The 13519-nt window shown below is 49.3% G+C and overlaps 1 protein-coding gene across 4 annotated transcripts in view; it reads left to right on the top strand.

Annotated features, from left to right (window-relative positions):
• Window positions 1-13519, top strand: part of trim3b (tripartite motif containing 3b) — an 84737-nt gene that overhangs the window by 59348 nt on the left and 11870 nt on the right. For all 4 annotated transcript variants that reach the window (XM_045690236.1, XM_045690235.1, XM_045690234.1 and 1 more), the window contains exons 8-11: window positions 2056-2154; window positions 3523-4057; window positions 4398-4501; window positions 12862-13029. In XM_045690236.1, coding sequence (XP_045546192.1) covers window positions 2056-2154; window positions 3523-4057; window positions 4398-4501; window positions 12862-13029 — 906 coding nt within the window. The remainder of the gene's footprint in view (window positions 1-2055; window positions 2155-3522; window positions 4058-4397; window positions 4502-12861; window positions 13030-13519) is intronic.

The following is a 13519-nucleotide window of genomic DNA, read 5'->3' as shown; positions in this document are numbered from 1 at the left end:
AAATGCATCATGGACTAATGACAAAAATACCAAAAGATCGTTTTTGAGTGGATTTTCCCTTTAATTGACAAGTTGAATCAAGTGAACTAGTTCTGGAACAGCTGAGGGTCCCTGAGGAGAGAAACTACTGACTTGGTACACGGCCGTACGTGAGTCTTTCTCAAGACCCCGTCACTGACCACATTCATATATAATATGTAACAGCATCACACAACACACTGGATCAACTGGAAGGACTGTCACTCAAGGTAGCACAAACCACGCTCCCTCGTGATGTAATGATCCGCCTCCACTACATTATAATTATCACTAAAAGAGATGTACACAAACCACGCCCCCTCGTGATGTAATGATCCGCCTCCACTACATTATAATTATCACTAAAAGAGATGTACACAAACCACGCCCCCTCGTGATGTAATGATCCGCCTCCACTACATTATAATTATCACTAAAAGAGATGTACACAAACCACGCCCCCTCGTGATGTAATGATCCGCCTCCACTACATTATAATTATCACTAAAAGAGATGTACACAAACCACGCCCCCTCGTGATGTAATGATCCGCCTCCACTACATTATAATTATCACTAAAAGAGATGTACACAAACCACGCCCCCTCGTGATGTAATGATCCGCCTCCACTACATTATAATTATCACTAAAAGAGATGTACACAAACCACGCCCCCTCGTGATGTAATGATCCGCCTCCACTACATTATAATTATCACTAAAAGAGATGTACACAAACCACGCCCCCTCGTGATGTAATGATCCGCCTCCACTACATTATAATTATCACTAAAAGAGATGTACACAAACCACGCCCCCTCGTGATGTAATGATCCGCCTCCACTACATTATAATTATCACTAAAAGAGATGTACACAAACCACGCCCCCTCGTGATGTAATGATCCGCCTCCACTACATTATAATTATCACTAAAAGAGATGTACACAAACCACGCCCCCTCGTGATGTAATGATCCGCCTCCACTACATTATAATTATCACTAAAAGAGATGTACACAAACCACGCCCCCTCGTGATGTAATGATCCGCCTCCACTACATTATAATTATCACTAAAAGAGGTACACAAACCACGTCTCGTGACTGTAATGATCCGCCTCCACTACATTATAATTATCACTAAAAGAGATGTACACAAACCACGCCCCCTCGTGATGTAATGATCTGCCTCCACTACATTATAATTATCACTAAAAGAGGAAAGAACCATCTTGTGAACTGTATAGAACCATTGAAAGGCTCAGAGGGTTCTTTGAATAACTTGTATTTCTTAATTTTTTATTTAACCTTTATTTAACCCGGCTAGTTGGATAAGAACAAATTCTTATTTACAATGACGGCCCACCCTGGCGAAATCCGGATGACGCTGGGCCAATTGTGCGCCGCCCTATGGGACTCCCAATCACGGCCGGATGTGATGCAGCCTGGATTCGAACCAGGTATTGCAGTGACGCCTCTAACACTGAGATGCAATGCCTTAGACCGCTGGGTGATGGTTCTATATTGTTCCCACCATCACCCTTCCCAAACAACCCTTGAGGAACCCTATTTTCTTAGTGTGTAGGATCGCAATTGAGACGCGTTCACAACATCGCGTAATTTCATAAGTACCAGCATACGACTTAGAAAAAAATCCACTTGAACGCCTCTCCAACTGGTAATAACTTAGCGGTTAACTAGTCTATCGTCTATCGTCCCTGAGCTCCGAGTTTCCCCTCTTACACATCTCTGACGTCAAGGCGGGCATCTTCAGCAGTTAATGTTTATGACTGTTCAAAATACCAATCATTGATGCATCTTCTGTTTCATACTGGAACTGTAAGCAGTTCTGGATGTACTTTTAATGGGCAAAAAAAGAGCCAACCACAAGCCTCCAATGACCTCCATGTTGAGAGGTATTCTCCCCCACCTTACATGTGTTTTTTTCCCATAAGAACCAGTTCAAAACGTGAACGCACAACTGGTAATTCCCACCCATAATTAATGCAGCATTTTTTCCCTGTTGTTGTGCTGTTAGGTGCTGATGGTGCAAAAACAGATGAGTGAGAGGGTTTCTGCCATGGCCCGTCACGACTTCCCTGAACAGCCTCACCAGAACGCACACCTGGACTGTCAGGTAGTACAGACAGGATACACACCTGGACTGACAGGTAGTACATACAGGATACACACCTGGACTGTCAGGTAGTACATACAGGATACACACCTGGACTGTCAGGTAGTACATACAGGATACACACCTGGACTGTCAGGTAGTACATACAGGATACACACCTGGACTGTCAGGTAGTACATACAGGATACACACCTGGACTGTCAGGTAGTACATACAGGATACACACCTGGACTGTCAGGTAGTACAGACAGGATACACACCTGGACTGTCAGGTAGTACATACAGGATACACACCTGGACTGTCAGGTAGTACAGACAGGATACACACCTGGACTGTCAGGTAGTACAGACAGGATACACACCTGGACTGACAGGTAGTACATACAGGATACACACCTGGACTGTCAGGTAGTACAGACAGGATACACACCTGGACTGTCAGGTAGTACAGACAGGATACACACCTGGACTGACAGGTAGTACAGACAGGATACACACCTGGACTGTCAGGTAGTACATACAGGATACACACCTGGACTGTCAGGTAGTACATACAGGATACACACCTGGACTGACAGGTAGTACAGACAGGATACACACCTGGACTGTCAGGTAGTACATACAGGATACACACCTGGACTGTCAGGTAGTACATACAGGATACACACCTGGACTGACAGGTAGTACAGACAGGATACACACCTGGACTGTCAGGTAGTACAGACAGGATACACACCTGGACTGTCAGGTAGTACATACAGGATACACACCTGGACTGTCAGGTAGTACATACAGGATACACACCTGGACTTTCAGTTAGTACATACAGGATACACACCTGGACTGACAGGTAGTACATACAGGATACACACCTGGACTGTCAGGTAGTACAGACAGGATACACACCTGGATTGTCAGGTAGTACAGACAGGATACACACCTGGACTGTCAGGTAGTACAGACAGGATACACACCTGGACTGTCAGGTAGTACAGACAGGATACACACCTGGACTGTCAGGTAGTACAGACAGGATACACACCTGGACTGTCAGGTAGTACAGACAGGATACACACCTGGACTGTCAGGTAGTACATACAGGATGCACACCTGGACAGACAGGATACACACCTGGACAGACAGGTGGTACAGACAGGATACACACCTGGACAGACAGGATACACACCTGGACAGACAGGTAGTACAGACAGGATACACACCTGGACAGACAAGATACACACCTGGACAGACAGGTAGTACAGACAGGATACACACCTGGACTGACAGGATACAGTCCCACACTTTGGGCCACGGTGTATTTGTCTTAGCATAAACATGGAGTGTGTGGTTAATTAACCTGCCCCCCAGGTGGAGACAGAGGGCCTGCGTCGCTCCCTCCAGAACCTGGGCGTCCTCATCACTACGGCAGCCGTAGGCCACACCTCCGTCGCCACGGGAGAGGGACTACGCCACGCAGCAACCGGACAACATGTCAGCATCACTGTGACGACCAAAGACAAGGACGGCGAGCTGGTGCGAACAGGGAACGCGGTGCTGAGGGCCAATATCACGCCGGTTGCCGACGGAAGCCGCTGTGTCACAGAACCGGAGGTGACGGACAACAAGAACGGGACGTACGAGGTGGGATACACGTTACGGTCCGAGGGGGAGTTCTCCTTCGCTTTGTCCCTCTACGGCCAGCCGGTACGGGGCAGTCCCTTCCGGCTGCAGGCGGTCAAGCCCTCGGATGTGCTGCAGTCTCCGGATGACGTGAAGAGGAGGCTGAAGAGTCCTGGCGGGACAGGGGGTCATGTCAGACAAAAGGCTGTGAGGAGACCCTCCAGCATGTTCAGCACTAAAAAGAAGGAAAACCCCATCGAGGATGAACTCATCCACAGAGTCGGTAAGACAACCACATCCTAACACTACCACAACCATCACCTGGTCATCTGATTGTTGCTTCCTGCGTTTCGTTGATGTGGTTCTTGTTGTTGTGTAACTTGCTGTCTGTGAGAAACAGAAACACAGCCCAGAAAGAAGGAGGAGGTCTTCTTTCATGTGTTATTCCTACACTACAATATTCCTACACTATTCTCTCCAGGTACGGGGTATGATAATGAAGCATGTATAAAGTGAGGGTAGAGATGTGACTGTGTGTGTGTGTGTGTGTGTGTGTGTGTGTGTGTGTGTGTGTGTGTGTGTGTGTGTGTGTGTGTGTGTGTGTGTGTTTACCTGTGGTCTAGGTACGCGAGGGAGGGAGAAGGGAGAGTTCACCAACCTGCAGGGGATCTCAGCCTCCAGCAGCGGCAGAGTGGTGGTAGCAGACAGTAACAACCAGTGTATCCAGGTAGGAGAGACCATCCATAGAACACAGGAGAGGGAAAGACAGACAGTAACAACCAGTGTATCCAGGTAGGAGACCATCCATAGAACACAGGAGAGGGAAAGACAGACAGTAACAACCAGTGTATCCAGGTAGGAGACCATCCATAGAACACAGGAGAGGGAAAGACAGACAGTAACAACCAGTGTATCCAGGTAGGAGACCATCCATAGAACACAGGAGAGGGAAAGACAGACAGTAACAACCAGTGTATCCAGGTAGGAGACCATCCATAGAACACAGGAGAGGGAAAGACAGACAGTAACAACCAGTGTATCCAGGTAGGAGACCATCCATAGAACACAGGAGAGGGAAAGACAGACAGTAACAACCAGTGTATCCAGGTAGGAGAGACCATCCATAGAACACAGGAGAGGGAAAGACAGACAGTAACAACCAGTGTATCCAGGTAGGAGACCATCCATAGAACACAGGAGAGGGAAAGACAGACAGTAACAACCAGTGTATACAGGTAGGAGACCATCCATAGAACACAGGAGAGGGAAAGACAGACAGTAACAACCAGTGTATCCAGGTAGGAGACCATCCATAGAACACAGGAGAGGGAAAGACAGACAGTAACAACCAGTGTATCCAGGTAGGAGAGACCATCCATAGAACACAGGAGAGGGAAAGACAGACAGTAACAACCAGTGTATCCAGGTAGGAGACCATCCATAGAACACAGGAGAGGGAAAGACAGACAGTAACAACCAGTGTATCCAGGTAGGAGACCATCCATAGAACAGGAGAGGGAAAGACAGACAGTAACAACCAGTGTATCCAGGTAGGAGACCATCCATAGAACAGGAGAGGGAAAGACAGACAGTAACAACCAGTGTATCCAGGTAGGAGACCATCCATAGAACAGGAGAGGGAAAGACAGACAGTAACAACCAGTGTATCCAGGTAGGAGACCATCCATAGAACACAGGAGAGGGAAAGACAGACAGTAACAACCAGTGTATCCAGGTAGGAGAGACCATCCATAGAACACAGGAGAGGGAAAGACAGACAGTAACAACCAGTGTATCCAGGTAGGAGACCATCCATAGAACACAGGAGAGGGAAAGACAGACAGTAACAACCAGTGTATCCAGGTAGGAGAGACCATCCATAGAACACAGGAGAGGGAAAGACAGACAGTAACAACCAGTGTATCCAGGTAGGAGAGACCATCCATAGAACACAGGAGAGGGAAAGACAGACAGTAACAACCAGTGTATCCAGGTAGGAGACCATCCATAGAACACAGGAGAGGGAAAGACAGACAGTAACAACCATTTACATTTACATTTAAGTCATTTAGCGGACGCTCTTATCCAGAGCGACTTACAAATTGGTGCATTCACCTTATAATATCCAGTGGAACAACCACTTTACAATAGTGCATCTAACCCTTTTACGGGGGGGGGGTTAGAAGGATTACTTTATCCTATCCCAGGTATTCCTTAAAGAGGTGGGGTTTCAGGTGTCTCCGGAAGGTGGTGATTGACTCCGCTGTCCTGGCGTCGTGAGGGAGCTTGTTCCACCATTGGGGTGCCAGAGCAGCGAACAGTTTTGACTGGGCTGAGCGGGAACTGTGCTTCCTCAGAGGTAGGGAGGCGAGCAGGCCAGAGGTGGATGAACGCAGTGCCCTTGTTTGGGTGTAGGGCCTGATCAGAGCCTGAAGGTACGGAGGTGCCGTTCCCCTCACAGCTCCGTAGGCAAGCACCATGGTCTTGTAGCGGATGCGAGCTTCGACTGGAAGCCAGTGGAGAGAGCGGAGGAGCGGGGTGACGTGAGAGAACTTGGGAAGGTTGAACACCAGACGGGCTGCGGCGTTCTGGATGAGTTGTAGGGGTTTAGTGGCACAGGCAGGGAGCCCAGCCAACAACGAGTTGCAGTAATCCAGACGGGAGATGACAAGTGCCTGGATTAGGACCTGCGCCGCTTCCTGTGTGAGGCAGGGTCGTACTCTGCGAATGTTGTAGAGCATGAACCTACAGGATCGGGTCACCGCCTTGATGTTAGTGGAGAACGACAGGGTGTTGTCCAGGGTCACGCCGAGGCTCTTAGCACTCTGGGAGGAGGACACAAGGGAGTTGTCAACCGTGATGGCGAGATCATGGAACGGGCAGTCCTTCCCCGGGAGGAAGAGCAGCTCCGTCTTGCCGAGGTTCAGCTTGAGGTGGTGATCCGTCATCCACACTGATATGTCTGCCAGACATGCAGAGATGCGATTCGCCACCTGGTTGTCAGAAGGGGGAAAGGAGAAGATTAATTGTGTGTCATCTGCATAGCAATGATATGAGAGACCATGTGAGGATATGACAGAGCCAAGTGACTTGGTGTATAGCGAGAATAGGAGTGGGCCTAGAACAGAGCCCTGGGGGACACCAGTGGTGAGAGCACGTGGTGCGGAGACAGATTCTCGCCACGCCACCTGGTAGGAGCGACCTGTCAGGTAGGACGCAATCCAAGCGTGGGCGGCGCCGGAGATGCCCAGCTCGGAGAGGGTGGAGAGGAGGATCTGATGGTTCACGGTATCAAAGGCAGCAGATAGGTCTAGAAGGATGAGAGCAGAGGAGAGAGAGTTAGCTTTAGCAGTGCGGAGAGGCTACGTGACACAGAGAAGAGCAGTCTCAGTTGAATGCCCAGTCTTGAAACCTGACTGATTAAGATCAAGAAGGTCATTCTGAGAGAGATAGCAAGAGAGCTGGCCAAGGACGGCACGTTCAAGAGTTTTGGAGAGAAAGGAGAGAAGGGATACTGGTCTGTAGTTGATGACATCGGAGGGATCGAGTGTAGGTTTTTTTCAGAAGGGGTGCAACTCTCGCTCTCTTGAAGACGGAAGGGACGTAGCCAGCGGTCAAGGATGAGTTGATGAGCGAGGTGAGGTAGGGGGAGAAGGTCTCCGGAAATGGTCTGGAGAAGAGAGGAGGGGATAGGGTCAAGTGGGCAGGTTGTTGGGCGGCCGGCCGTCACAAGACGCGAGATTTCATCTGGAGAGAGAGGGGAGAAAGAGGTCAAAGCACAGGGTAGGGCAGTGTGAGCAGGACCAGCGGTGTCGTTTGACTTAGCAACGAGGATCGGATGTCGTCAACCTTCTTTTCAAAATGGTTGACGAAGTCATCCGCAGAGAGGGAGGAGGTGGGGGGAGGGGGAGGAGGATTCAGGAGGGAGGAGAAGGTAGCAAAGAGCTTCCTAGGGTTAGAGGCAGATGCTTGGAGTTTAGAGTGGTAGAAAGTGGCTTTAGCAGCAGAGACAGAAGAGGAAAATGTAGAGAGGAGGGAGTGAAAGGATGCCAGGTCCGCAGGGAGGCGAGTTTTCCTCCATTTCCGCTCGGCTGCCCGGAGCCCAGTGTATCCAGGTAGGAGACCATCCATAGAACACAGGAGAGGGAAAGACAGACAGTAACAACCAGTGTATCCAGGTAGGAGAGACCATCCATAGAACAGGAGAGGGAAAGACAGACAGTAACAACCAGTGTATCCAGGTAGGAGACCATCCATAGAACAGGAGAGGGAAAGACAGACAGTAACAACCAGTGTATCCAGGTAGGAGAGACCATCCATAGAACACAGGAGAGGGAAAGACAGACAGTAACAACCAGTGTATCCAGGTAGGAGACCATCCATAGAACACAGGAGAGGGAAAGACAGACAGTAACAACCAGTGTATACAGGTAGGAGACCATCCATAGAACACAGGAGAGGGAAAGACAGACAGTAACAACCAGTGTATCCAGGTAGGAGACCATCCATAGAACACAGGAGAGGGAAAGACAGACAGTAACAACCAGTGTATCCAGGTAGGAGACCATCCATAGAACACAGGAGAGGGAAAGACAGACAGTAACAACCAGTGTATCCAGGTAGGAGACCATCCATAGAACACAGGAGAGGGAAAGACAGACAGTAACAACCAGTGTATCCAGGTAGGAGAGACCATCCATAGAACACAGGAGAGGGAAAGACAGACAGTAACAACCAGTGTATCCAGGTAGGAGACCATCCATAGAACAGGAGAGGGAAAGACAGACAGTAACAACCAGTGTATCCAGGTAGGAGACCATCCATAGAACAGGAGAGGGAAAGACAGACAGTAACAACCAGTGTATCCAGGTAGGAGACCATCCATAGAACAGGAGAGGGAAAGACAGACAGTAACAACCAGTGTATCCAGGTAGGAGACCATCCATAGAACACAGGAGAGGGAAAGACAGACAGTAACAACCAGTGTATCCAGGTAGGAGAGACCATCCATAGAACACAGGAGAGGGAAAGACAGACAGTAACAACCAGTGTATCCAGGTAGGAGACCATCCATAGAACACAGGAGAGGGAAAGACAGACAGTAACAACCAGTGTATCCAGGTAGGAGAGACCATCCATAGAACACAGGAGAGGGAAAGACAGACAGTAACAACCAGTGTATCCAGGTAGGAGAGACCATCCATAGAACACAGGAGAGGGAAAGACAGACAGTAACAACCAGTGTATCCAGGTAGGAGACCATCCATAGAACACAGGAGAGGGAAAGACAGACAGTAACAACCATTTACATTTACATTTAAGTCATTTAGCGGACGCTCTTATCCAGAGCGACTTACAAATTGGTGCATTCACCTTATAATATCCAGTGGAACAACCACTTTACAATAGTGCATCTAACCCTTTTACGGGGGGGGTTAGAAGGATTACTTTATCCTATCCCAGGTATTCCTTAAAGAGGTGGGGTTTCAGGTGTCTCCGGAAGGTGGTGATTGACTCCGCTGTCCTGGCGTCGTGAGGGAGCTTGTTCCACCATTGGGGTGCCAGAGCAGCGAACAGTTTTGACTGGGCTGAGCGGGAACTGTGCTTCCTCAGAGGTAGGGAGGCGAGCAGGCCAGAGGTGGATGAACGCAGTGCCCTTGTTTGGGTGTAGGGCCTGATCAGAGCCTGAAGGTACGGAGGTGCCGTTCCCCTCACAGCTCCGTAGGCAAGCACCATGGTCTTGTAGCGGATGCGAGCTTCGACTGGAAGCCAGTGGAGAGAGCGGAGGAGCGGGGTGACGTGAGAGAACTTGGGAAGGTTGAACACCAGACGGGCTGCGGCGTTCTGGATGAGTTGTAGGGGTTTAGTGGCACAGGCAGGGAGCCCAGCCAACAACGAGTTGCAGTAATCCAGACGGGAGATGACAAGTGCCTGGATTAGGACCTGCGCCGCTTCCTGTGTGAGGCAGGGTCGTACTCTGCGAATGTTGTAGAGCATGAACCTACAGGATCGGGTCACCGCCTTGATGTTAGTGGAGAACGACAGGGTGTTGTCCAGGGTCACGCCGAGGCTCTTAGCACTCTGGGAGGAGGACACAAGGGAGTTGTCAACCGTGATGGCGAGATCATGGAACGGGCAGTCCTTCCCCGGGAGGAAGAGCAGCTCCGTCTTGCCGAGGTTCAGCTTGAGGTGGTGATCCGTCATCCACACTGATATGTCTGCCAGACATGCAGAGATGCGATTCGCCACCTGGTTGTCAGAAGGGGGAAAGGAGAAGATTAATTGTGTGTCATCTGCATAGCAATGATATGAGAGACCATGTGAGGATATGACAGAGCCAAGTGACTTGGTGTATAGCGAGAATAGGAGTGGGCCTAGAACAGAGCCCTGGGGGACACCAGTGGTGAGAGCACGTGGTGCGGAGACAGATTCTCGCCACGCCACCTGGTAGGAGCGACCTGTCAGGTAGGACGCAATCCAAGCGTGGGCGGCGCCGGAGATGCCCAGCTCGGAGAGGGTGGAGAGGAGGATCTGATGGTTCACGGTATCAAAGGCAGCAGATAGGTCTAGAAGGATGAGAGCAGAGGAGAGAGAGTTAGCTTTAGCAGTGCGGAGAGGCTACGTGACACAGAGAAGAGCAGTCTCAGTTGAATGCCCAGTCTTGAAACCTGACTGATTAAGATCAAGAAGGTCATTCTGAGAGAGATAGCAAGAGAGCTGGCCAAGGACGGCACGTTCAAGAGTTTTGGAGAGAAAGGAGAGAAGGGATACTGGTCTGTAGTTGATGACATCGGAGGGATCGAGTGTAGGTTTTTTCAGAAGGGGTGCAACTCTCGCTCTCTTGAAGACGGAAGGGACGTAGCCAGCGGTCAAGGATGAGTTGATGAGCGAGGTGAGGTAGGGGAGAAGGTCTCCGGAAATGGTCTGGAGAAGAGAGGAGGGGATAGGGTCAAGTGGGCAGGTTGTTGGGCGGCCGGCCGTCACAAGACGCGAGATTTCATCTGGAGAGAGAGGGGAGAAAGAGGTCAAAGCACAGGGTAGGGCAGTGTGAGCAGGACCAGCGGTGTCGTTTGACTTAGCAAACGAGGATCGGATGTCGTCAACCTTCTTTTCAAAATGGTTGACGAAGTCATCCGCAGAGAGGGAGGAGGTGGGGGGGAGGGGGAGGAGGATTCAGGAGGGAGGAGAAGGTAGCAAAGAGCTTCCTAGGGTTAGAGGCAGATGCTTGGAGTTTAGAGTGGTAGAAAGTGGCTTTAGCAGCAGAGACAGAAGAGGAAAATGTAGAGAGGAGGGAGTGAAAGGATGCCAGGTCCGCAGGGAGGCGAGTTTTCCTCCATTTCCGCTCGGCTGCCCGGAGCCCAGTGTATCCAGGTAGGAGACCATCCATAGAACACAGGAGAGGGAAAGACAGACAGTAACAACCAGTGTATCCAGGTAGGAGAGACCATCCATAGAACAGGAGAGGGAAAGACAGACAGTAACAACCAGTGTATCCAGGTAGGAGACCATCCATAGAACAGGAGAGGGAAAGACAGACAGTAACAACCAGTGTATCCAGGTAGGAGAGACCATCCATAGAACAGGAGAGGGAAAGACAGACAGTAACAACCAGTGTATCCAGGTAGAAGACCATCCATAGAACAGGAGAGGGAAAGACAGACAGTAACAACCAGTGTATCCAGGTAGGAGACCATCCATAGAACACAGGAGAGGGAAAGACAGACAGTAACAACCAGTGTATCCAGGTAGGAGACCATCCATAGAACAGGAGAGGGAAAGACAGACAGTAACAACCAGTGTATCCAGGTAGGAGACCATCCATAGAACACAGGAGAGGGAAAGACAGACAGTAACAACCAGTGTATCCAGGTAGGAGAGACCATCCATAGAACAGGAGAGGGAAAGACAGACAGTAACAACCAGTGTATCCAGGTAGGAGACCATCCATAGAACACAGGAGAGGGAAAGACAGACAGTAACAACCAGTGTATCCAGGTAGGAGACCATCCATAGAACACAGGAGAGGGAAAGACAGACAGTAACAACCAGTGTATCCAGGTAGGAGAGACCATCCATAGAACACAGGAGAGGGAAAGACAGACAGTAACAACCAGTGTATACAGGTAGGAGAGACCATCCATAGAACACAGGAGAGGGAAAGACAGACAGTAACAACCAGTGTATCCAGGTAGGAGACCATCCATAGAACAGGAGAGGGAAAGACAGACAGTAACAACCAGTGTATCCAGGTAGGAGACCATCCATAGAACACAGGAGAGGGAAAGACAGACAGTAACAACCAGTGTATCCAGGTAGGAGACCATCCATAGAACACAGGAGAGGGAAAGACAGACAGTAACAACCAGTGTATCCAGGTAGGAGACCATCCATAGAACACAGGAGAGGGAAAGACAGACAGTAACAACCAGTGTATCCAGGTAGGAGACCATCCATAGAACACAGGAGAGGGAAAGACAGACAGTAACAACCAGTGTATCCAGGTAGGAGACCATCCATAGAACACAGGAGAGGGAAAGACAGACAGTAACAACCAGTGTATCCAGGTAGGAGACCATCCATAGAACACAGGAGAGGGAAAGACAGACAGTAACAACCAGTGTATCCAGGTAGGAGACCATCCATAGAACAGGAGAGGGAAAGACAGACAGTAACAACCAGTGTATCCAGGTAGGAGAGACCATCCATAGAACACAGGAGAGGGAAAGACAGACAGTAACAACCAGTGTATCCAGGTAGGAGACCATCCATAGAACAGGAGAGGGAAAGACAGACAGTAACAACCAGTGTATCCAGGTAGGAGACCATCCATAGAACAGGAGAGGGAAAGACAGACAGTAACAACCAGTGTATCCAGGTAGGAGACCATCCATAGAACACAGGAGAGGGAAAGACAGACAGTAACAACCAGTGTATCCAGGTAGGAGACCATCCATAGAACAGGAGAGGGAAAGGTAATGTGGTATAACACTACTTAGGGCATTCTAAGAGGTACACCAGCTAGACCTATAACCAAACTTTACTCTAAACACTGGTTTTGATATTGAAGTCGTCCCACCCTGTCGACAGGTGTTCTCCAATGACGGGCAATTCAAAATGAGGTTTGGGGTCAGAGGTCGGTCGCCGGGGCAACTGCAGCGACCCACGGGCGTTACCGTGGATATGAACGGTGACATCATCGTGGCCGACTACGACAACCGATGGGTCAGCATCTTCTCCTCCGATGGGAAGTTCAAGGTCAGAGGTCACGAGGTCATCAGAGGTCATGAGATTCCCTCTCTAATCTTAAAGCTAGAATTCCACTTATAAATGATTGATATATAGCCATTGATTCTTAATGTATATAACGTAGAAATGCCTCGGAAGTTTAGTTCAACTGTCATTTCCCATCAGAACCCAAAATAAAAGCTTGTTTTACTCCATTGTTTGTAAACAAAGTAAATGTAAACAAACAACAAATAGCATCAAAACATGGTTAAAACTATCATTTCAATATCATGGATGATCAGTCCTTGCATCCATAGCTCCGTCTATGAATTTGACAGTGGTCACATTATTCCAGGCCCGTCCCTCAGCTACCTACCTAAACAGAGGCTTGGTGACCGCTTTGTTATTTTACTAAGGATTCTGGGTAAGACACACCTTAAATGAATGACAGCTGTTCTATTGACTCTAACCACAAAACAATATTGGCTGTAATTTTCCGTTACTTTCCTGACAATTCTAC

Source organism: Salmo salar, chromosome ssa11 (genome assembly GCF_905237065.1).
Source record: "Salmo salar chromosome ssa11, Ssal_v3.1, whole genome shotgun sequence".
NCBI classification, from domain to species: Eukaryota; Metazoa; Chordata; class Actinopteri; order Salmoniformes; family Salmonidae; genus Salmo; species Salmo salar.
The sequence above is the reverse complement of the archived record's forward strand: the minus strand, read 5'-3'. Positions and strand labels throughout refer to the sequence as shown.